This window comes from Salvelinus fontinalis, chromosome 2, assembly GCF_029448725.1.
Source record: "Salvelinus fontinalis isolate EN_2023a chromosome 2, ASM2944872v1, whole genome shotgun sequence".
Lineage (NCBI taxonomy): Eukaryota > Metazoa > Chordata > Actinopteri > Salmoniformes > Salmonidae > Salvelinus > Salvelinus fontinalis.
The window spans coordinates 76,275,451-76,299,439 of record NC_074666.1 but is presented as its reverse complement, the minus strand read 5'-3'; the positions used below and the strand labels follow the sequence as shown (position 1 = coordinate 76,299,439).

Sequence of the window (23,989 nt, the reverse complement as noted above, 5' to 3'; positions counted from 1 at the left end):
AACAGCTTGGAAAATTCCAGAAAATGATGTCATGGCTTTTTCAGCTTCTGATAGGCTAATTAACATCATTTGAGTCAATTGGAGGTGTACCTGTGGATGTATTTCAAGACCAACCTTCAAACTCAGTACCTCTTTGCTTGACATCATGGGAAAATCAAAAGAAATAAGCCAAGACCTCAGAAAAACAATGTAGACCAAAAGTCTGGTTCATCCTTGGGAGCAATTTCCAAACGCCTAAAAGGTACTACGTTCATCTGTACAAACAATAATATACAAGTATAAACACCATGGGACAACACAGCCGTCATACCGCTCAGGAAGGAGACGCATTCTGTCTCCTAGAGATGAACGTACTTTGATGCGAAAAGTGCAAATCAATCCCAGAACAGCAGCAAAGAACCTTGTGAAGATGCTGGAGGAAACAAGTACAAAAGTATCTATATACACAGTAAAACAAGTCCTATATCGACATAACCTGAAAGGCCGCTCAACAAGAAAGAAGCCACTGCTCCAAAATTCCCATAAAAAAGCCAGACTACAGTTTGCAGCTGCACATGGGGACAAAGATCATACTTTTTGGATTAATGTTCTCTGGTCTGATGAAACAAAAATAGAACTGTTTGGCCATCGTTATGTTTGGAGGAAAAAGGGAGGCTTGCAAGCTGTCACCCCCAACAGCATCATGTTGTGGGGGTGCTTTGCTGCAGGAGGGACTGGTGCACTTCACAAAATAGATGGCATCATGAGGGAGGACAATTGTGGATATATTGAAGCAACATCTCAAGACATCAGCCAGGAAGTTAAAGCTTGGTCGTAAATGGGTCTTCCAAATGGACAATGACCCCAAGCATACTTCCAAAGTTGTGGCAAAATGGCTTAAGGACAACAAAATCAAGGTATTGGAGTGGCCATCAAAGCCCTGGCCTCAATCCTATAGAAAATGTGTGGGCAGAACTGAAAAAGCGTGTGCGAGCAAGGAGGCCTACAAACCTGACTCCGTTACACCAGCTCTGTGAGGAGGAATTATTGTGGGAAGCTTGTGGAAGGCTACCCTAAACATTTGACCCAAGTTTAACAATTTCAAGGCAATGCTACCAAATACTAATTGAGTGTATGTAAACTTCTGACCCACTGGGAATGTGATGAAAGAAAAAAGTTGAAATAATTCTCCATTATTCTGACATTTCACATTCTTAAAATAAAGTGGTGAATCTAACTGACCTAAGACAGGCAATTTTTTACTATGATTAAATGTCAGGAATTGTGAAAAATTTAGTTTAAATGTATTTGGCTAAGGTGTATGTAAACTTCCAACTTCAACTGTATAATTGATTGTCTGTAGAACAGTTCATTCTGTTTATAGATGCTTTACTTGCGCCATTCAGAGAGCCGTGAGGATCCACAGTTGACCATTAAAACAGTTTAACTGACTATCTGCCCTGGCAGGCAGTCACACACACAGGACTAAATGTACAAAACTTTTATTTTAGTTTCAGAACTCCACAGGCACTTAACAGATCCACAACCCATATTTTCCCCTGCTTTCAGCTTCACACCATCTTAATACATTTATTTCCCGCTCATTCCCTGGCAATTATAACAGAGAGCAAGCATTGACGTTTAACAGCGGGTTAAAAAAGAGGCTTTGGTAATGACAAAGCGGAGAAAATATTGCAACAAATATAAAGTAGTTATACAATTTCAAACAAGTATAAAATGTATGTCTTAGTACTGCATGTATTAAAATAATTGCATAGGCTACATACAAACATGCTGCTTTATGTAAATGTCTAAAATACTTTACTAAATAGATCAGTTCTGTGCTCACCTTCATGTAACACACCAAGTAACATTCATAACAAAGCATGCTCAAAACATACTGGTGTACAGCTGGTCTGATTACAGTAACATTCAGCTATATTCAATAAGAACCACATTTGGTTGCTGGTTTTTGAAAATGAGGTCATCAAAATATACTTAAATAGACAAAAACTATAAATTCATCAAAACCAAATAACTGAATGAAAATGGGAAAAAACATCCTTGTAAGAAGCACTCTGCATGCAGTATTAAAATTCCATTTAGGATTTATACGCCTCACTCGACCAGAGGACAGCAGCGATTGTTTGGACTTCTGACAACAGATTGCCACATAGGTACTGGATGAGTGACAGCATGAGGTCCTTGGACAACCCAGTCTTTAAATCATACTCCACTATATACAATTACACACCTGTACACAGAGCTTTTGCCCTCCTCCACACCACATGGGAGAGCTCTACTCTGCTGGTTCAGGCTTGTTCTTCTTATTCAGGACTTTGAGGAGGCGGTCAGACATCAGGTAGGGTCTCTCCGCACTGCCATCGTTCCTCTCCAGGTCCTCCACTGAAGAATCAAGAAAAACATCATGAGACAAAAATATGAAATGATTTCAAAAGGAAAAACTTGAACATTGATACATTTCCAAGCAGGGGCCAGATCAGAACCAACTTGTGATGGATTAGCAAAGCTTCAAAGATTACGCCAAGTTAAACAGAAGTGCTTTAAGTCATTTAACATGTCATCCTACAAAACATATAATTTGCCTGCTTTTGACATAATTGGTAAAGCTTGCCTAGTCAAACCCAAAAGGAAGTTTGTTACCTTAGCTTGTTCCCCATCAACACAATGCAGAAAGAGAATGAGGAGGAAAGACAAACAACAGAAAGACTGGCAGCTTTAATCACTAGCAGACATACTACCAACATGCACAAGAAAGAGAGAGAAAATGCATTCAGTTAATGCTCATAGATCCTAGGAGTCCATCAAACAGACCTTGCTGACAGGCAAATATTTCAAGGCAATGAGGGATCTGGTTGCATTGCTTTACAGAACAAAAATGGAGTCGCTTCCCTCACAAGCGGAACTAAGAAATACATTTCAGTATATACAAAACTACATATGGCTTTTATAGATCATTGAAAATATCAACATTTTAACAATGCACTGATAGCAGTAATACTAACGATGGTAGCATTGCAGAGATCTTTTGAATGCTTTAACTGTAAACAATGTGATATCTGTAGGCGGTTCAATACATCAGACCAAAATGGATAGTTAGTCAATTAGGCACATTGTTTCCTATGGCTGACAGTGTTTCCCTTCTAGCAACAATGTCAGAACTGCAACATGTTCACTAAAACATCAATGGAATCCCTAGCATTGTTTATGGGTCGGTCTCTTTTTTCCAAATCAATGAAACAACTATCATTTGCCAACTCCAACCATTAAGAGCACAATATATACACACACACACACATTTCTATAGGGAAAAGGAAAGACACTGGTCAAGCAGTTGACTTGTCCAAATTCAGGCCTTGATGTCAATCTACCAATCATGAACAGTAGCATGCCCATTTCTACAAGACAGATCTGCAGGTGGCGATCTCGTCCACAGTGTCTTTGCTATGACTACTCCTAAACGTCCTCGTCTTTCCCCTGCATCGGAGGATGCTATTGTTTCAGCTGGACGTCTTGGTCGTCTGGCTGATGTGGAGAGGACTGGGTTGGCTCCTCGGTCTCCTCCACAGCCTTGTTCTCCGACAGAATGTCATGGAGCGAAGCTGACATGTAATACGGTCTTGCCAGAGAGCCATCATTTCTCTCCAGGTCTTCGCCTATGTGTGTGTGTGTGTGTGTGTGTGTGTGTGTGTGTGTGTGTGTGTGTGTGTGTGTGTGTGTGTGTGTGTGTGTGTTAAATTGGGTCATGGGATGGTTGATTGGAAAACAGGATGATGAAGGTGAAGGGTGGCATTAGTAAGGGAGATGGAGGAAAACAATATGAATCGAGAAGGGAGAGAAAGAGAAAGTCAGTAAAAATTCCCAGCAAAAGCACCCATTCGCATTTTAAATGAATAGATCAACACCTAAACTTCCCCATTGTCTGCAACCAGAAAGTTAACAATAGTCCTAGATAGCTGGGTTAGGATCAATAACTTAGCAATAAAGCATTATGAAGAATACCAGAATATCATCATGCAATTCATAATTAGTGGCAGCCCAACACCATTAGCAGTGAAAGAGGTCATGAAGAAAGGGAGAGGAGGTCACCGTTTCAGGACAACATGAACTTTAGACACATTGGGACATCTTGACTTAAAACTTTTAGTAAAGCTTTGAGATGTAAAAGAGTTGCCAACACGAGGCAGCCATTTCCTAAGTATACTGTGTACACCATAATCCTTTACCTTCTCACCACTGGTACCTTGTGTTTGGGGGGAATGACAATGCGTAAAACAAGAGGGGGATGGTTCTACTGTTACTCACAGAAGCAGAGGAAAAGTGTGTCCACACACATGGCGTACACGCTGAAGAAGCCGTGGGCAATAAGGTAGGAACCAACCACCACCGTCTGAGGAGAGAAACACACTCCAACCATTACTATATACAACACAGTAGGTTACACTCAGCTACATTTAAATCATAGACTAAACTACATGTCTTTGTACATAACCCACCAGACCCGGAGCATGGCTATGCTACTCACCAGGATGGGAACCCAGTAGTAGTGGAGGTTGGGCGCTGTGTTCTCAAAGGCCTTCACCCTCCCAGAGAAGAAGAAGAACGCAAAGATTCCTGGGAAAAAGGACGGAAGAGTTCTCATCCAATAGCACCACTGGTTGTCAACAGTGAAACGTAATAAAACTAAATACAATCATTAGAAGACTGGCCCTACTGAGAGTGTGTTATTGTTCATCATGTTTCCTGTAGAAACAGCCTCACTTACCCACAAGCCCCACGATGAGGAGCTTGCCCAGGAACAACAGGAAGTCTGTCACCTTGTCCAGGACGGCTACCCTGCAAGGTCAAACAGTGATACGTTGTGATGGATCATAGTCCATTTTGTAAAGTTCATTAAGTCAACACAAACATTAAGAGACAGCACACTCACTCACCTGATCATGTTCCTCATAAGGAGGAAGAAGGCATCTTTGGCAGACGTGCAGAAGTTCTTGCCATATATCGCCACCTAGAGGCAGCAGACTCAAATTCATAATCAAGCATAAACCAAACATTTTCCCACAGTTAACAGCGACAGATGATCCAGGTGACAAAGCTCCTCCGAAATTAATTATATCCAATATGACATGCATTTAACTGGGTGACATTGGTCATAGCAGGTGCACACAAACAGGTAGTACACGCACCATAATGTAGGCATTTCTGTTGATGAACTTGATAAATTTCTCCAGGCACCAGAAGCAGCACTTGAGACAGCACAGTAGGAACTTTGTGCACTTATTTTGGGTTCCTTTAGGGGAAAATAACAGACAGTAGGGCAGAACCAAATCAGAGACAACACGAGTACTAAAAAACCCAACATTCATACACAGCTAGTGTAAAGTCTGATGAGGATATACAATGACAGCTGTGTTAATATCAGCATACCGTAGTACTGCTAATACAGGATCTATGGCTCACCTTGGAGCTTGTGGTCAATGTACTCCAGCAGAACCCTGATGATCTGGATGATGGAGAGGATGAGAGAGCCAAACGCCAGGGAACCTGTGTGATACCTGAGCAGGGGAGTGAGGAGATGTCACTAACCAACCTTATTAAATGGCGTTAAGATACCCACATATGCAGAGCATAATGTACATATCTGAACACCCAACTTGGTTAGGAACAGGAACGTAAACAGTCACACACACCTGAGTGATCTGCCAAGGGATGAGAAGATGGGGAAGGCAGGCATGTCGTCAGGCTTGACCAAGGCCCAGTAGTAGGAGGCAAAGGCCCCAGCCAGGGTCATCTGACCCAGCGCTGTCACAAAGTTGGCACACCAGAAGAACAGGAAGACGTTGTAGAACTGCAGGCCAATCAGGTACTTGTGGTAGACCGTCTCTCCACCGTAGTAGGCAAACAGACACTTCGAGTCTGGGCACTCCGCCTTCATACTGGAGGTGCTGAAGTTCTGGAGGAGACAGGTAGAGAAGAATCAACCGTTGACATTCTATCCATTGTATACACTTTTATCATGGGATGTGAGCCGATGGTTCAATGTCTCTCCAATTAAGATCAGGCTGTTAGATGGTGACATATTGCATGGGCTAACGGAAAAGCAGGACTCACAGCTGGCTCGCAGATTTTCCTGGAGTGATCGCAGGCCGTATCATTGAACACCTTATAGATGGGCTGATTGGAGGTGGACAGGAACCTGGCCAGAGGCTGTCAAGGACTATAGTATGACTCTACAAAACTACAAATCCCAGAAAACACACATCAATCATTCAGAAGAGCATGTTGAGTTACTCAAGCCTATGAGTCATTTTTCTCCAAACATGAAGGATACACAGCGGTGACGGCCCAGTAGGCGATGACAATGGATAAGAGGGCAAAGGTGAACAAGGGGTAAAACAGGGCTGACATCACATACCCAATGGCCCTGTAAACAAAACATCACAGTTTAGCACTAGAAAGGTCTTATCCACCATCTATGTATTATGTCCCCATTTAAACCACAATGATCTAGCATTCAATGATCCATTTCCCATCCAATCCCATTAGAAAAGGCTGCAAGTGCAGAGAGCACTCCCGTTTCCTGACCTGCTGGCTTCTTTGATGAGAGCGATAGCGATGAGGATTCTATTCCTGAGGAAGATGAGCAGCAAAATGATGATGACCTCCACAATGGCCAGAATAATAACTAAAGAGAACGGGAGAGAGAAAAGGCATAAAAACAAATGGAGAATTCAGTCACGGCCGTTTATACAGGAATCCTAGTAGTCCTTGTATCAGTTTATGCTTGCAATAACACTGCAATGCATTATTTCTAAGGGTTTATAAAAGTTACCTGGCTAACATTGATCCTGCTTCATGATATACAGTATAACTCTAATGTATTGGCCCAGGTATATACCTCCTGAGCCACACTAAGGTTGAGAGGAAGTTAGTGGAGAAACTTACTGAAGGCCAGCCAGGTCTGTCTGATATGCAGGTACACAGAGAAGTCTGTCTGGAAGCCCAGGTCCTTTAGAGTGACATTAGAGCCTGCCTCTGACTTCAGGCTAACATACTCCATGGAGCAGTGGAAGATACCTGTGGTGCAATACAGAGCATGGCCACAATAGGGAAGTACAGCATTTAGATAGAGATGGGAAAGGGACACAGGAGATGGCTTTGTTGATTATAGAGTTCATAGAGACATGAACATTAAGAAACAACTAAAAATGGGACTTCTGTTGAACTGGTCTTTACCGTATCCAATGACCAGAATCACCATGACGATCATGACCCACACCATGATCCCGGCCAGGAAGCGCAGGAGTACGATGAAGAGGAGACTGATGAGCATGGCAATCACCAACCCTCTGAACCCCGACACAAAAACAGACTTTAGTGGCTCCATAACTGACTCTTTGCTGATCAAGTGCTTTTTGGAATTCAGTGTGAATGCATTACTGCACAATAGTGTCAAAGGGAAGATGCTGACTTACATTAGGATCCAGTACCAGGACTGGGTGTAATCCTCAAAGATCTTCATGGCCACTTGTCGAGCTTCAATGACCACTGTGGCATTCCTATAGAAGAAAATACAGTGACCAATGCTGATTGTAAATGTAGCACTAGCACCCATCACAAGAAAACATCATGCAAATTATATGGACTCACTTGACCCCCGCCACCAGATCTTTGGCATCTCTCATTGTCCCCTCCCCATCATCAAACTTGGAGTTATTTCCCACGGTGATCTTCCCTCCCTTCTGGCCCAGGGCAGGGAAGCACCTACGGGTGACTGGAGGAAGAGGAAGGGGGGGGGGGGTGAAGTAGAAGACACAGGACAATGAGGGAGAGCAGTAAAACAATGTCTTTCACTTTTTTCAAATTCCGGAAATGGGGAGGATGGGCTGGCCAGATGGAGGGTTGGGGAGTTCGACTCAGAGGAACAGAAGAAGGGCAGGTAGACAGGATAGGGGAGCAAAATAGACTAGAGCCGTACTTACAGGGTTTACTTGGCATCAGCATGGCAGGACACAGGCCAGAAGTCAGGATCTGTGTTACAGCCTAAAACACACATGAACAATCAGCACTTAGTAACTCAACCATTGGTGCGGCAATGTATATTCAAAGTTTGAATTGTTCACACTAAATTGCCACTCGGCACACTATTTTTGTAGAACAAAACACTGTCACATTCTTGACATTTTATTGACATTGTCATCCATGGTGATTTGAAAAACTACTACACCACCTATCTCAGATTCTTCTTCAAATGCTACTCACCAGCCCCTCTAGACCCTCCTTGCAGAAGTTCTTATAATACTTAAAGTCCTCTTTATTGGTGTAGGCATTATTGAGCGTCAAGAACTTATCAGGGCATTTCTCCACACACATCTGATGGCAAAAGAAATGTTACCATGAGACAAGATAATACAAGTGCATAGGCATACATAAATAACATGGTGTTCAAGAATGTATCAAGTGAAAACAAAGGTTCAGGTCACCTGTGTGGTTGGGCACTGGAACTCCAGCAGCACCATGGGACTGGCACACTTCATGATGTTGAAGTAGAACAGCAGGGGCTTCGTCCTACAATACACACACAACCAGTTGTTCAGAGAACAAGAGCAGGTTTAAAGAGAGAGTATGCCCAGGGGGGAATGATGGAGACAATCAACACATGTGAGTGTTAGTGATTGTCTGTTATGTATTCCACTGTGCATGAATGGTGAGGGCAGAACTTACTCCAGAGGAGTGCCTGCCTGCCCACAGAACTGCCCTCTGCTGTCTGTGGGGTAGATCACCTTCCTGGGGTCTCCCTGGGACCAGGCTAGGGGAGAAGGGAACCATCAACAACAAAGAACAATCAAATTCCAGACATCTTTAACACACAGACATGCTTTAGGTGAGCAGCACTCAGAGACATACCTAAGGGCATGACTCAGGGTATACCCAAGTCCTTAATATGGGGTCAGTTAAGCTTGTTTGTGCCTACAGGACACATTTACTTACCCAGAATTCCCACTGCAACATAGCCCAGTATGCAAATAATAAAGAGGATGCAGCATACAATGTCAGTGCACCCCCTAGAGTAAAGAGAGAGGGAGACATGGAAACGTTATGGGAACAATAGTTTTTAGATGTGAATTATGTGCCATCCTGACTACAGTGTGGATGAACTGGCAATCCTCTCACCTGTTATAGATGGGGCCTTTGAAGGTGGGGTCATACTTTTTTGGTTCACCTAGATGGAAAGAACGCAAATATTGAAACATACAGTAGGAATACCATTTCAGATGGTAAATAGCTTGCAGCGTAGAATTAGAATTTGGGCTGTCAGAAGACATTTAATAACCAAGATGCACTTTGACACTGTTCCATGTGGGGGCGTCTGCGTCCTAGTTATACATTTCATGGGGTAAACAGAGTGGATTGCCCACGCGTCGACATTCTGCTCCCTTTACTGTTGGTCAGATTACTTTTCCCTCAGGGCAGGCACACCTGGCAACCCAACAAATTCCTCTGTAGTGACTAAGCAGCCCTTCTGCAACATGAGAACCTGCAGTACCACAAAACAGTCACCAGAGGTCAGCGACTCTACCATGTGGGCACAACCTATTCATCAAATCACATTTTATTGTCACATGCTTCATAAACTAACAGTCAAATGCTTACTTGGGGGTCCTTTTCCAACAATGCAGAGTTAAGATAAAATATAAAAATGGTGGCACAAGGAATAATACACAGTGAATACCGAATAACGACAACGAGTAAAAAGTAACATTGTTATATACAGGGAGTACCACTACCGAGTTGATGTGCAGGGGTACGAGGTAGTCCTCTACATCACAGGTGGTTGGTGGCACCTTAAGTTGGGAGGATGGGCTGGAGCGGAATGGTATCAAATACATCATACATGGTTTCCATGTGTTTGATGTCATTCCATTTGCTCCATTACAGCATTACAGGCATTATTATGAAACGTCCTCCCCTCAGCAGCCTCCTGTGATCTACATATAGGTAGGGGTAAAGTGACCAGGCAACAGGATACATAAGCAGCAGCGTATGTGGGGAATGAACGCGTGTAATGTCTCCTTCAGCCGATGCTGCATTTGCTTGAAGGACATAAGACACACAAAATGACAGATTACCCTGTTCATCAGTATTGATTCATTCTTAAAGGTAAATGTTGATTAATGCCATGAAAAAGGTTTAAAAAATTCTGTTCTTGTTAATGTTCCTTGATTTTCTTAACTTGATAACATTCCCCAAATTAAACTAGGCTATAAACCAGCACACAATATCCTCTCCCTTTCATACCCAATATAATGTGTAACCTGGATTTGACCCCTGGCGTTCCAATAGGGTGAGGAGGAGCACAGAGTCTACACTCTCCACATCTGCCATCAGCCCACATAAATCAACGTTAAATACAGTTACTGTACAAGGAGGGAATGGATATGTCATGAGCAAACTACATTCACTCATTGCCAGTTCTAAATCCTCAGACGACCATAAGGAGGCATTAATGTCAACTACATTTAGGCCTAGATGAGAAAAGGTACGGTTATAACAATCAGTCAAAAGTGCTCAAGTTGAGCCATAGTGAATCTCAACTTCACAGAACATCAATAATCACAGTCTTAAGGTGGTTGAACCACTGGGTCTAGACAAGATACTATAGAGTATGATGTTCAGCATGGCAGCCATTAATAATGCAGAGTAGTGGTCAGGGTGCTATTGCAGCATGCATTATAGTGGGCCTGCTCCCAGAGAACATCAATCCACTGGACACAGCAGGTCCACAAGCACAGAGATACAGAGTTTGGATGTTAAAGTGTTAAATGGGCATAATCAGCCTGAGATGCCCTTCAAAGACATGGTGGAAACAACCTGCAGAGGGAGTGTAGGCTGGAGCAACATTTGCCCAAAACAACAGTGACTGATGCATTTATATTTTATCAGGGCTGAAAACAAACAATGTTTCCTGCCAATTTTTCAGTCCTTATATACACACACAATGCAGTAGCATTTGATAAAGGAGAGAAAACATTCTGATACAATGTTCACTTGTATTTCTCCACACACCTGTATAATCAGCAGGTTTAACCCACACCCATTGTCAGCCATGTTGTCATAATGCCGATACTAGAGGTCTAGTTTCACCCAGTACTCTCTTCTCTAGAGACAAATTACACCACCCATTAACAAGCTCCAACTGACAGATTCATTAAAACATTCAAGCAGTGAGAAAAGCTCTCTCACTTCAAGAACAAACTTAAGCTACAACCAAACCAGCCATCATAAAAGACACAAACAGCTTTTCATAAGGTTGAAAAAGGTAAAACCACATAAGCTCTAATGAAACTAAAATCAGGTAGGAGCAGTTAGTAGTTACCATTCTTTCCGTAATAGGGTTGCTCCTCAGGCATCTTTAAATTCCTTTCTGGTAGTCAACTTAAAAATGACCGGAAAACTCTCCCTTTTTTTCTTCAGACCTTTTCTGCTTCACTTCCTTTTCCTGCCAACTGGTGTGTTTAAGTGAGAGCGACAGGTATTGTGGGGAGAAACTTGTCCGACCTGTCTGCAACAGCTCTGAGCACACCCCTGTTCCTCAGAGTCCACCCACTGTTCCCCCCCCCAACAGCTGCCTAGCTCAAATCTCTGGTCCACCTGTTCCTTTCTCTTCCCCTTTTCCCTCCACAAGGAGCTCTTTTTGTCTGTGTTTCTCTCACTCTCTGCCTTTGTTCCTGGCTTTCTCTACCTCTTTCACACAGTCTCTCTCTCCCCAGAGTTTGGTCAGGTAGCTCACCTACAGGGAAGGGTGGGAGCACAACCGAGACAAAATGGGTGGAGACAATTCCTTGTTTTTCACTACACTGACTCTCCCCTCCCCCTCTGTGAAAGAGCTACTGGATATCTTTGTGGATCCCAAGCAAACTACACAGGAGTGATTAAAAGCATTTGTTTGGGGGAAAAACTAAAAAGCTGTTGTGTGCACTAGAGACTGATGAGACTCAGGTGTGCTGGTTATAATACTGGATAGATGAACGCATTAATCCAGATCTCCAGTCCTGAAGCTATTTTGACTGTCAAATGAACACAAAGCTATATTTTGATAGCTTATTTCACTTTTAGAGCTATCTTAAATGGCAATTCTGATATTTTTCCACTAATTGACCTTTTGCCAAATCAGATCAGCTCTGAAAAAGATCTGGGCCCATTGTTGGTTCTAACAACTAGCCTTAAGATGCTTTTGGGAAACCGGGCCCTGATGTGAAAGATCTGATGTGGTTGTTCAAAAGACCAATTTGTGGAAAAAATATCAGAATTGCACTGCCTGTGTAAACGCAGCCTTTTTTACTTATTTCTAACAAAATTCTTGTCACACCAGGGCTGCGTTCAGTATGTTTTTATGTTCTGGAACGTTCAACTGAACGGCCAGGTTGGGGAAAACCGTATCATGGCCTCTGCCCTTTAAATACGTCACTCATTGCATCAAGGCACCACACGCCACACCCACCAAAATGGGAGCAAATGTACCTCAAAGTCTTTTCAACGTACAAACCGTTTCTACAACGTAGCAAACGTTCAAAGCAAACTGAGCGCCCCTCTGCCCAATGGAGTATTCACAAGGTGCATTCAATTCAAAGCTGCTCATTAGGTAGTTCATTATAGCCAAAGATTGTCTATTATATTGACAAGATAGACATGTGTCCGCTCTAACAATGGAAATACATATCCTCAAAGATGGAAGGCAGGCAGGAGGATGGACCATTCCAGCCAATGAGAGGGCAGATAAGCGTGTGAACAACTGGCCATAGAGATAGATAGAGGACTCATCTTTGTATCTGTGCCATTATAGTGTCTGTGACAGCATGGCATCTCCATTTTAAGGTAGTACATTTTCTTATTCTTCATTGGCTGATTGCTTCCAACTCATAGGAATCCCCACCCAGTTGACTACTTTAAAATGGTGGAAGTCCTCAATGGCTAAATCAATCAGGGCTTGACATTCACTTTTTTAGCCAAGTAGGACAGATTTTTTAAATTGTCTGAAAGCTCAAGTCACTTGTACCAGACCCCCCCCCCCAAAAAAGCCAAAAATATCAGTGATTTTTTTTTGTATTATGCAAGTAACCACTTCACAAAATAATTCATTATTATCACTGTTATTGACAATGGAAGGCTGCTGGTCTGATCCCATGTATTATACAGTATCTCCTGCCGTTGTGGCCTTGAGCAAGTCACTTAACCCCCACAAAGTAAAATACACACCAGAGTCAGCTTATCCAAGTCCTGTTGAGCAGTTGATTTTTGCAATGTGCTGTGTTCAAGCAAGGCTGGAGCAAAAGCCTGCACACCCAATAGCACTCCTGAAATCTCCTGGAGCATGATTGGCCTCCCTGCAACAATACAATTACAACCAAATACTTTTATGTCTTTATAAAATAATTCCCTCATTCAGTGAACCTGGGATCAAATGGCTAAGGTGGGTGAGGTATCTAACTAAGATGTTTATCTATTTATAAGGTTCAAATATTCAGTGTTCAGGGGAGATCTTGACAGTATAAGAGTTACTTGTCAATAAGCCTAGTCTAGGAATATTCTTGTAACTTTGTCAGAATTACATGGGCAGTATTGGAATTTTGAGCGCTTGAGAAACGGTTTTACAACTGGAGTTTGCAGTATTGGTTTCATCAACTGTGCACCCGTATCAACTGCATGTCAGCCATTTGCGATTATACACGAGTGCTGGTGGAAAGTTATTATAGGACATCGGACATGACAATGACACTAATACATGCTAAAAGCTAGATAGTTAATGATTGATTTAAGTGTTATACACCTACCGGTGCCCAGCCCAACTAGCGAGTTAGCCAATTCAAAACATATTGTGTAGTTTGACTGGTATTCTAGTTAGTCTGTTGTATATCATTATTTTACCTGCTGCGCAAATGTCTCTCTCTCCCTCCTCTGGTAATGGCCCACTGGAACGCAGGTGATACACACACCATGACTTTTACAGGATTTTCATTGCTGACCAGAATTGACTGTAACTGGGCAAATAACTCACTAACTAGCAATGAATATCAACAAATGTGCACATGCGGCTGCTTTGATTTCAAAAACGCATCTCGCGACTGCAAGATGTAAAGGCCTGTCAATGCAAGCCTACAATATTATACTCAGATGCGCTCTGCTGAGATTGGGAGGACTGTGTGCAACACATTGCATCCGGAGGACACTGATCCAATACTGATCGGAGTAACCTAATGTTTGATATTGGGATTTTTGCGTGATTGTTTTTTACTTGTCCATTTGGACAACTTAAATCTATATTCTTCTTGTCCGACAATTGTTTTACTTGTCCCGGGCAAGCGGACAAGTATTAATGCCGAGCCTTGTCCATGAGTCCTCTATCTCTATAAGAACAGGCACAACGCCGATATAAAGTCGTTTTTTCCCCAAAAGTTGCCGAAAAGCCATGTAACAACCCAATCATTATGAAACTTCTATTCGATCAAATAAGCTCACGTAGCAAATTAGCAATTACATTTGGCCACACTTTATTTGGATAGAGCATCTACAGACGGACTATCAAAATAAAGTCTAACCTTACATTTTTTTGTTGACCAAATTCGACACTTTCATTGACCTCCATACGAAAATACCTCACTTCGTGGGCTTATTTTCATGGACATATTTTGGGCTGAGTAAAACCTCTCGCTTTGCCTATTCCTCTCTGTTATATCCAGGTGTGTCCTCTCAGAACCATTGCATGTCATATTCATAGGTGTTTTCTACCCTCTTGTGGAAACATGACTGTATTACATTGGGTGGTTTCACCCAGCCTGGCTGGATATTCACATATCCATAACCACATCCTGTTGTGCCATTTCCTTTGCTTTCACTGGGTTTGCACGCTAGCGGGATATTAGACTACTTTTTATTAAAAAACATTTAGCAGTGAGCAATGAAAAGCAATCTCTATAACATTTCAATTTAGATTACCTTTGTCTGAACCCAACGGGATGCTGTGTATGCTGATGATAAAGACAGATTATGGGGAAATTGAGTATGTTTCATGATGAGCTGTGTTTGGAAAATGGGTATTGATGAGAAGCTTCTGTTGGAATCTCTCCATACTCTTTCCAGGCAGTGTAGTCACTTGTTTTGGCCAATGGGATAGTCTATGTCATTCTGGGAATGGCCAATTTTCCATTCATTACAAGTTAGTGAGAGAAAGCAAAGGCTACCTCTGTCCTCATTTTCTGTAAAACCCTACTGGCCCCATTATTACAAGCACAGTAACAGACTTGTTTACAAGCTACCAGCACAAAATAGCAAATCAGCAACAGTCTCAACACCTCGATGGGCTATGCACAGGGAGGATATTTCACCCTGCAAGAGTTGGATCTCCACTGAATACATAATACAGGTATGACATGAATTCCCACATTTCAGTGTCACATTTTCTCTACAACTTCTCTATGGCTTGAGAAAAGGTATTAAAAAAGCTACAGCACATTAGGAACAAGAGCACAACGTGGTATTCTGTTGGGGAAGCATGGTGAGTGGGAGTGTGCTTTCAGGGCCTGCCAGCTTTAATCCATTAATGCATCTGTTCTTAATTAAAGGGGTGCCTATGGCCTCAGCTTCACTACATTCACTATCAGGACAAATGTTATTTGCTACATCGGTTGTTGGAATAACTTTATTAGGGTACACAACCATACCTAGATGTCTCCCAAGAATCTGCACAAAGAAATATATATACAACGGTTTCTCTTATGGACAGAGAGCTCATTGTATAGTGTACTACACAAGGTCCAAGGCAGTTTTACTTCTGGTTTTCTTGAGCTTCAGGTATTTGCTTTGGAACTTTTCTAATGTTTCCTGAGTCGAGTTTCCCCTCAATATTATCCTTCCTCCCTAGCCTCTCCTCCTCTCACAGTGAAAATGACCATAAATAAGGTCAACCTTCCATTAAATGTTTTATCTGTCCACCATGCCTGTATTTATACCCATACCGATGTCTACAGTGCTCTATGTACAGAATATAGAGTACTGTTGCTCATTTATGCACTAGATTGTGACTGTCATGCTGAATGTGTGTATGCACATATCTGGAGAGAACAGAAATAATGTATTTTGTTTGGGACTGGTGAACAGTACTGCACTTAAACAGTATACACTCATCCAATGTGCACTTCTCCTGAGTCAACTATTATACAGAGCATTCGGAAAGTATTCAGACCCCTTCACTTTTTCAACATTATGTTACGCTACAGCCTTATTCTAAAATGTATTAAAATGTTTTATCCCCTCATCAATCTACACACAATACCCCGTAATGACAAAGCAAAAACAGGTTTTTCTAAATTTTTGCAAAAAAACTGAAAGATTACATTTACATAAGTATTCAGACAGCTCTAGGAAGAGTGTTGGTGGTTCCGAACCTCTTCCGTTTAAGAATGATGGAGGAAAATGTGTTCTTGGGGACCTTCAATGCTGCAGAAATGTTTTGGTACCCTTCCCCAGATCTGTGCCTCGACACAATCCTGTCTCGGAGCTTTACAGACAATTCCTTCGACCTCATGGCTTGGTTTTTGCTCTGACATGCACTGTCAACTGTGGGACCTTATGTAGACAGGTGTGTGCCTTTCCAAATCATGTCCAATCAATTCAATTTACCACAGGTGGACTCCAATCAAGTTGTAGAAATCTCTCACGGATGATCAATGGAAACAGGATGCACCTGAGCTCAATTTCGAGTCTCATAGCAAAGGGTATGAATACTTATGTAAATAAGGTATTTCTGTTTTAAGTTTTAATAAATTTGCCAAAGAACCTACAAACCTGTTTTCACTTTGTTATTATGAGGTATTGTGTGTATTGATGTAGAACTTTTTTTAATTTAATCAATTTTAAAATAAGGCTGTAACGTAATAAAATGTGGAAAAGGGGAAGGGGTCTGAATACTTTCCCGAAGGCACTGTATACCCCTGAGAAAAGAGAAGCATGATGTCATATCAACACAACAGTAGGCTATAATTTTTATTTGTCACATACAAACTTCCCCTCCTCAGACTGTCTCTCATTACAGTAAGTGTAGCAGTAGAGTGTTGACTGAGTGCAGTATGTATGACCGTTTCCCTCATAGGGAGTTTAACATCAAAATAAGATTGACTTGACCAAGAGTACTGACTACAGCAGATAACATAACTACTTCAGAGATATCGAAACTAGATATGGAGTCTTGTTGGTGGTTAGGGTAGGGAAGTGTGCCCTCTCTCCAAATATCTCTGCTGTTAAAAACAGCATCCTCTTTATGGTCTGGACTAGATGTCTGTACACTTTGGATCAGGGTTCGAATTACAGAGCTACCAGGACACCCCCATAAACGTTACAAATATCAATGTTGGTCCAGTCCACTATTTTTAGAGTATCCCAAGAGACAATATGTAATTCTATCCCTGCTCTGGACTATAATCCTAAACAAAACTCTGCTGTAACAATGAATATATCTGAATATAAGATGCTCCTGAGTCCTAACCATGTCCTCTTCTTCAGTTTCCACTTTCTGAAGCCTGCTGGATAAAACAGGCCCATCTTCCTGAGGAGAGAGTGTGACCTCTACTGTCTGTCTCCCTAATTTACTCCAGTGAGAGACTCTCTCAGAGACAACAGACAGCACTGCACTTCACTGAAACAGACGCCAATTCATGTCTTGTCTTTGTTGTTTTCTCCATTGTGCTCATAGCAGAGATAGATAGGCTAGAGCCTCAGCACCAACCCATTAGACAACATCAATTAGGTTACTTGGCTATGTTTTGATAACATTGACAAAAACGCAATTACATTCTCTAAAAGTCTGCTAAATGAACCTAATTTCCAAAATAGTGCTCTATTTTCGTACCCCTTACTCATGGCTCTGATTCAGCTCCGAAAATCTACAAAACAATGCAGGATTCCAAAGAGTATAGGGGTTTTTCACCTTCCAAACATCCAGGTGTGACAGACCAGACAGGCTGTGGGAGAGCAGCCAAGTCCAACAGTGATGACTACCAGTCAGGAAGAAGAGGGGCATGGCATACCACACAAATAGACGGTGGTTCCTAATAACTCAACATCACTATTACAGGAATTGATCTCTGCCACTTCTCTTCTCCTCAGGCCCCATGACCCTAATAACTTTCCCTAATAACTTAATCTAACACAGGCTGTCTGCTGTCTGAATGGAAACAAAATGTAACTGCTGTTGGGTTAATAAGTCACATGAGTCTGTTTGACCAGACTGTGATCAAGCAGATTAAACAATAATATTTGGGGCTGGCAGGGAACACTATTCTCCTTCCCTAGGGGCATGCCACTGGACACAGACGTCAATTCAACGTCCATTCCACGTTGATTCAACGTAATTTCATTTAAATGTTGTGGAAACAACATTGATTCAACCAGAGGGTGCCCAGTGGGATGCCTGTTTATTCAATACAGTTGCTGAGTAAAGCGACAATGTGGGAAGTGAGAACACGATGACAGCTGTTGTAATAGAAAACAGCTGGACCACACTTCAATTGTAAATGTTCATGAATAGCAAAAACTACACTATTGCTACAGTCTTAGAAAGAAAGGTGCTATCTAGAACCTAAAAGGGTTATTTGGCCGTCCCCATACAGGAACCCTTTGAATAATCATTTTTGGTCCTAGGTAGAACCCTTTTGGTTCCAGCCAGAACCTTTTTGAGTTCCATGTGGAACCCTTTACACAGAGGGTTCTACCTGGAAACAGAAAGGGTTCTCCTACGGGGACAGCCAAAGAACCCTTTTGGAACCCTTTTTTCTAAGAGTGTAGTTAGACCTTGCCAGAGCTTGAAATAAAGATCAGAGAGACTCTGGGTCAAGTTTCAAACCACTCTCCTAAATATGTCTTATAATTACACACAATCTAAGACTGCACATGGCTGTAGGCTGTCTGATCCTGTCAGTTCCCCTGTTATTGAGGTTTCCTGATATGTGTTGGCCTGAAATTACTCCATGATGTGAAATGGGGATGACTATGTTAGATCACAGCCTAAACTCCACTGTATTTCTGAGTCAGTCCTGTGTCAAACTCCCCACAGTTATGTTTTTTGTACTTCGCCTTATGTGAAACCCTGACAGATTTCCATGAAATGCAGAAAGACTTCATACGACTGCAAAACAAACGCACAAGGAACAAACAATGAACAAGAAAAAAGAAGGGCCTCTGTCTACCAATCATCACACTATTTATAACCACACAAACACATAATACCTGACTATCCCTAAATATGCTTCCTACTGGTCAAATTCCAATACATCTGCACCTGCATCTTTGTTTTCATTTAAGAGTACTACACCGAATTTGACAGTCATTTGGGAGAGTCATTTTTGTCACAATATAGTGCTAGAGGCCTTTAACCCCACAACTTTTCACAGAATGTCTTCAACTTTATTTCCTGCCAAGTCACAGCTTACTATTCCCACAATGCAGTTTGTTGCTCAACTGTCTTTTCTTCCCATCAAAATCTTGCTCTTGTGTTGACCTGACTGCTTATTTGTATGAGGGTTATAACACATTCCTAAATCCTGTATAGAGGGAAGAGGCAAACAGTGCTGTATACTAAATAGTAGCCTATACTGAGGTTGTAAAATGTATTGTGCCAGGAAGAGAGGAAAAAGTATTGGATAATGAAAGAGAGGGTTTTAAATAATAAATGAGTCATCATAAGACAGGCAGAGGGAGGAAAGGGCTGTGTGCGGAGGAAAGAAGAAAAACAGCTTTCATATGGCTGGAGAGAGGAGACAGCTAACAAGTCAACCATAAACCTTGCCTTATCCCTCCTCCATGTTGTTCACAGGGCCCTGCAAACCCAACATAAAACCAAAACACAAACAGTGAAAATGAGAAAATATGTCAGTGTTTCTACATCTTGTGGACAGTGTTGACCCTGAAAACAATATTTTAGCTCAAAACAAAGGGTTCCAGATGTTCGTGATGCTGCGAGAAAGTATACAGTCTGAGCGAATCTCATCATTTCTTTATTCTACTGGTTTTCAGCATGCTTTGCTGTACTAGAATTACAATGTTATAACTGCAGGCAGCAGTAGCGTACCTGCCAAATCACTGGGTGTGCCACTACTTACACATTTTGGGGGTATACAGTGCCAGTCAAAAGATTGGACACACCTACTCATTGAAGGGTTTTTCTTTATTTTTTACTATTTTCTACATTGTAGAATAATAGCGAAGACATCAAAACTATGAAATAACACATATGGAATCATGTAGTAAACAAACAAGTGTTAAGCAAATCAAAATATATTTTATAGTTTAGATTCTTCAAAGTAGCCAACCTTTGCTTTGATGACAGCTTTGCACACTCTTGGCATTCTCTCAACCTGTCACGAATACTACCGAAGGTGACTCCCCTTCCCGTTCGGGTGGCGCTCGGCGGTCGTCGTCGCCGGTCTACTAGCTGCCACCGATCCTTTTTTCCTTTTCGTTTATGTCTGTCTAATTGTTTTCACCTGTTTCTTGTTGGGGTTTTGGGAGGTGTACTATTTAGGTTAGTTTCGCCCGCTAGTGTTTGTGCGGGCTTAGTGTGTTCATGTTACGTCAGGAGTGGATTATTTTGATGTTGGGTTTTTCGCTGTCGAGTTTATTTTAAACAGTTGGTCTGTGGGTTGTGTTTGCGCCTTTGTTTTGGCGTCACCCCTTTTGTACCTGTTGCTGTTTTCACGTTGGACATTAAAGCGTTTTGTTCCCGTAAACTTCTGCTCTCTCTGCGCCTGACTCTACACCCATCATTCTCCTGGCGTTACACAACCAGCTTCACATGCTTTTCCAACAGTCTTGAAGGAATTCCCACATAAGCTGAGCACTTGTTGGCTGCTATTCCTTCACTCTGTCATCCAACTCATCCCAAATAATCTCAATTGGGTTATGTTGGGTGATTGTGGAGGCCAGGTCATCTGATGCAGCACTCCATCACTCTCCTTCTTGGTAAAATAGCCCTTACACAGCCTGAAGGTGTGTTGGGTCATTGTCCTGTTGAAAAACTAATGATAGTCCCACTAAGCGCAAACCAGATGGGATGGTGTATCGCTGCAGAATGTTGTGGTAGCCATGCTGGTTAAGTGTGCCTTGAATTCTAAATAAATCACTGACAGTGTCACCATCACACCTCCTTCATGCTTCACGGTCTTGTCCCAAGCAAGACTCTTCTTCTTATTGCTGTCCTTCAGTAGTGGTTTCTTTGCAGCAATTCACCACGAAGGCCTGATTCATGCAATCTCCTCTGAACAGTTGATGTTGAGATGTGTCTGTTACTTGAACTCTGTGAAGCATTTATTTGGGCTGCAATTTCCGAGGCTGGTAACTCAAACAAACTTATCCTCTGCAGCAGAAGTAACTCTGGTCTTCCTTTTCTGTGGCGGTCGTCATGAGAGATAGTTTCATCATAGCGCTTGATGGTTTTTGGGACTGCACTTGAAGAAACTTTCAAAGTTCTTGAAATTTTCCAGATTGACTGAAGTAATGATGGACTGTCATTTCTCTTTGCTTATTTGAGCTGTTGTTGCCATAATATGGACTTGGTCTTTTACCAAATAGGGCTATCTTCTGTATACCACCCCTTGTCACATCACAACTGATTGGCTCAAACACATTAAGAAGGAAAGAAATTACATAAATTAACTTTTAACAAGGCACACTTGTTAATTGAAATGCATTTCAGGTGACTACCTCATGAAGCTGGTTGAGAGAATGCCAAGAGTGTGCAAAGCTGTCATACTTTGAAGAATCTCATATTCTGATTTGTTTAACACTTTTTTGGTTACAACATGATTCCATATGTGTTTTTTCATAGTTTTGATGTCTTCACTATTATTCTACAATGTAGAAAATAGATAAAAAAAATAAAGAAAAACCCTGGAATGAGTAGGTGTGCCCAAACTTTTGACTGGTACTGTATATTTAAAGTCCAAATTACAACCATGGAGTCAGACTCTATCATTTTGGCAGAGGTTTGTCTACTCCAGCAGAGATTCTTGCTCTTTTTAGGCAGCATAAATTAACTAATGTATTATGAGAACATATCTTCAAGGAAAACCATTTCCCTTACATGAACAACAATTGTTTGGATCCATTAACCTACCAACACCTTTATATGGCAGGGAATAGCAGGTTTTTGCTGACAATAGCTGAAACACACACAGTATCTTCTCTAAATTCAAATTCAGACCTACCATGAGGCATTTTTTTAATGAACTAATCTATATTTGGATGGTGGTCAAATTTCTGTCAGCACAAAGCTGGTGAGTTGTTCTCGAGTGTGCCATACCAGGCTGAGGAATGTAACAACTGGACAATTAAAGGCTGAGTAGGGACACTACAGCTTAACCCTAACAATAGTAAACTACATGTTTACTACTGATTAACTGAAAATGTTAGAGAATTGAAAGAAACTTCAAAGCCCACAGCCTATTTGAGAATCATATTGTATGATAATTTCAGATAGGCTACAGTATTTGCATACAAGTGTGCATTTATTGTATGGAATGTTGTAGGCCCTTATACCACTAATTTCTCAGCAGTCTCATTGTTTGGCACAGGGATGGGACCTGGGCGTGGGAATGTGAGAGAGGAAACAACAACATAGGCTAATCAAATGCAATCTGTAGGCTAGCCGAAAACAGAAGCATAGACTATTACGCATGGAAATGATGTCTCGAATTGTGAGAGTCAATTTCCATTCGTCTATTCTCTGAAAAGGAGACAGAGAAAAGTTGATTGAGTTAGGCTACGTCAATGGGGTAAATCAAATATGTAATAGCCAAATGCTGAGTTAAATTGTTACATGCATCCAACACACACCAATACAATGTTGCATTCCACACTCCAGTCTTCTTCATACATGAAAACGAAACGATATGGGGCTAGTCGGCTAGCTATCCCAGGACAGTGAAAGCGCTATTAAAGAGATATGGTAGCCTATATAAACTAAACAAGCTAACAACTTACCATACTTCGGTTTCTCACCCTCCAGTTCCATCATGAATTAGTGAGTCCACTTGTAAACTAAAATTGTAAGACTACATATATCATAATTCCCAGTCCAAATGGTAGCCTACCGATAAAGTTACTTCGCTGAAATCCACTCCAAATCTGAACCAAACTCATAAAATTTAGCGAGGCGTTACTTCTTGAAAAAGTTGACCAGTGAATGCCAACAAAACTTTGAATGACGGGCAAATATACGAATCACTGGACGTGGGTGTGAGCATGATGACACTGCTATTATAACGGTACGTCAACGTGACCATATAACATGCAGACAGTATAGCCTATCTATTTATCTTCATATGCAGAGTATGAAGTTGGACGTGCAGTCAAGTTAAAATATAATTTCCAAAAGAAAGAAAAATGCTGGAATTGGTGCCTATCTATCCAACTCAGATGACTTGCAAACAATTATATTTTCATTACACTGGAAGGCATCATATTGGCACCATATCAATGTGGCTATTGTTCAAAATGTGTGACTGTCCTGGTAAAAAAGTTACATAATTCAGCATAACACCCGGTGACACACACACCATGACAGTTTGTTTCTGTCTCAGCATGGCTGGTACCTTGAAGGTCTTACCTAAATGGGCATCTCACTGCAGGATTCCTTGGGGCCTTTCAACAGCACACTGCTTCTGCCAAGTGTCACACAGGATTGAAGTGCTTTTCCCCCCAATTATTAATATATTTAATTCTCATTTAGTTATAAAACTTTTTCTAAATGTGTGATGGGGAGTTGGATGTCTGGAATCAACATCTCTTTGCACATTGAATTAACAACAATCAGAAACAAACCTTCAATGAGCTTTGTAGAGTATTATAGCTCTATTATACTCTATCATATTAGTGCATGTTACGTTCAAATCAAATCAAGTTTATTTTATATAGCCCTTCGTACATCAGCTAATATCTCGAA

General features: G+C 41.5%; 1 protein-coding gene across 4 annotated transcripts; it reads right to left on the bottom strand.

Annotated features, from left to right (window-relative positions):
• Positions 1–1,465: 1,465 nt before the first annotated feature.
• On the bottom strand, positions 1,466–23,213 carry LOC129826430 (choline transporter-like protein 2). Of its 4 annotated transcripts, none has more exons than XM_055887174.1 (22): positions 23,029–23,212; positions 9,175–9,223; positions 8,992–9,065; positions 8,725–8,809; positions 8,484–8,568; positions 8,263–8,373; positions 7,983–8,043; positions 7,651–7,774; positions 7,476–7,559; positions 7,237–7,349; positions 6,946–7,077; positions 6,586–6,685; positions 6,332–6,424; positions 6,112–6,196; positions 5,691–5,953; positions 5,461–5,555; positions 5,187–5,290; positions 4,935–5,008; positions 4,766–4,836; positions 4,526–4,614; positions 4,306–4,390; positions 1,466–2,385 (listed from the first exon to the last, which is right to left on the bottom strand). In XM_055887174.1, exons 1-22 carry the CDS (start codon positions 23,060–23,062, stop codon positions 2,279–2,281), a joined length of 2,118 nt encoding a protein of 705 aa, XP_055743149.1. In that variant the 5' UTR covers positions 23,063–23,212; the 3' UTR covers positions 1,466–2,278. The 4 variants fall into 4 exon arrangements, with proteins under 4 accessions (XP_055743149.1, XP_055743157.1, XP_055743131.1 ...); XM_055887182.1 differs by lacking the exon at positions 23,029–23,212 and adding an exon at positions 11,378–11,797; XM_055887156.1 differs by lacking the exon at positions 1,466–2,385 and adding an exon at positions 2,700–3,656 and having other exon boundaries at positions 23,029–23,213.
• Between the last annotated feature and the right edge of the window lie 776 nt (positions 23,214–23,989).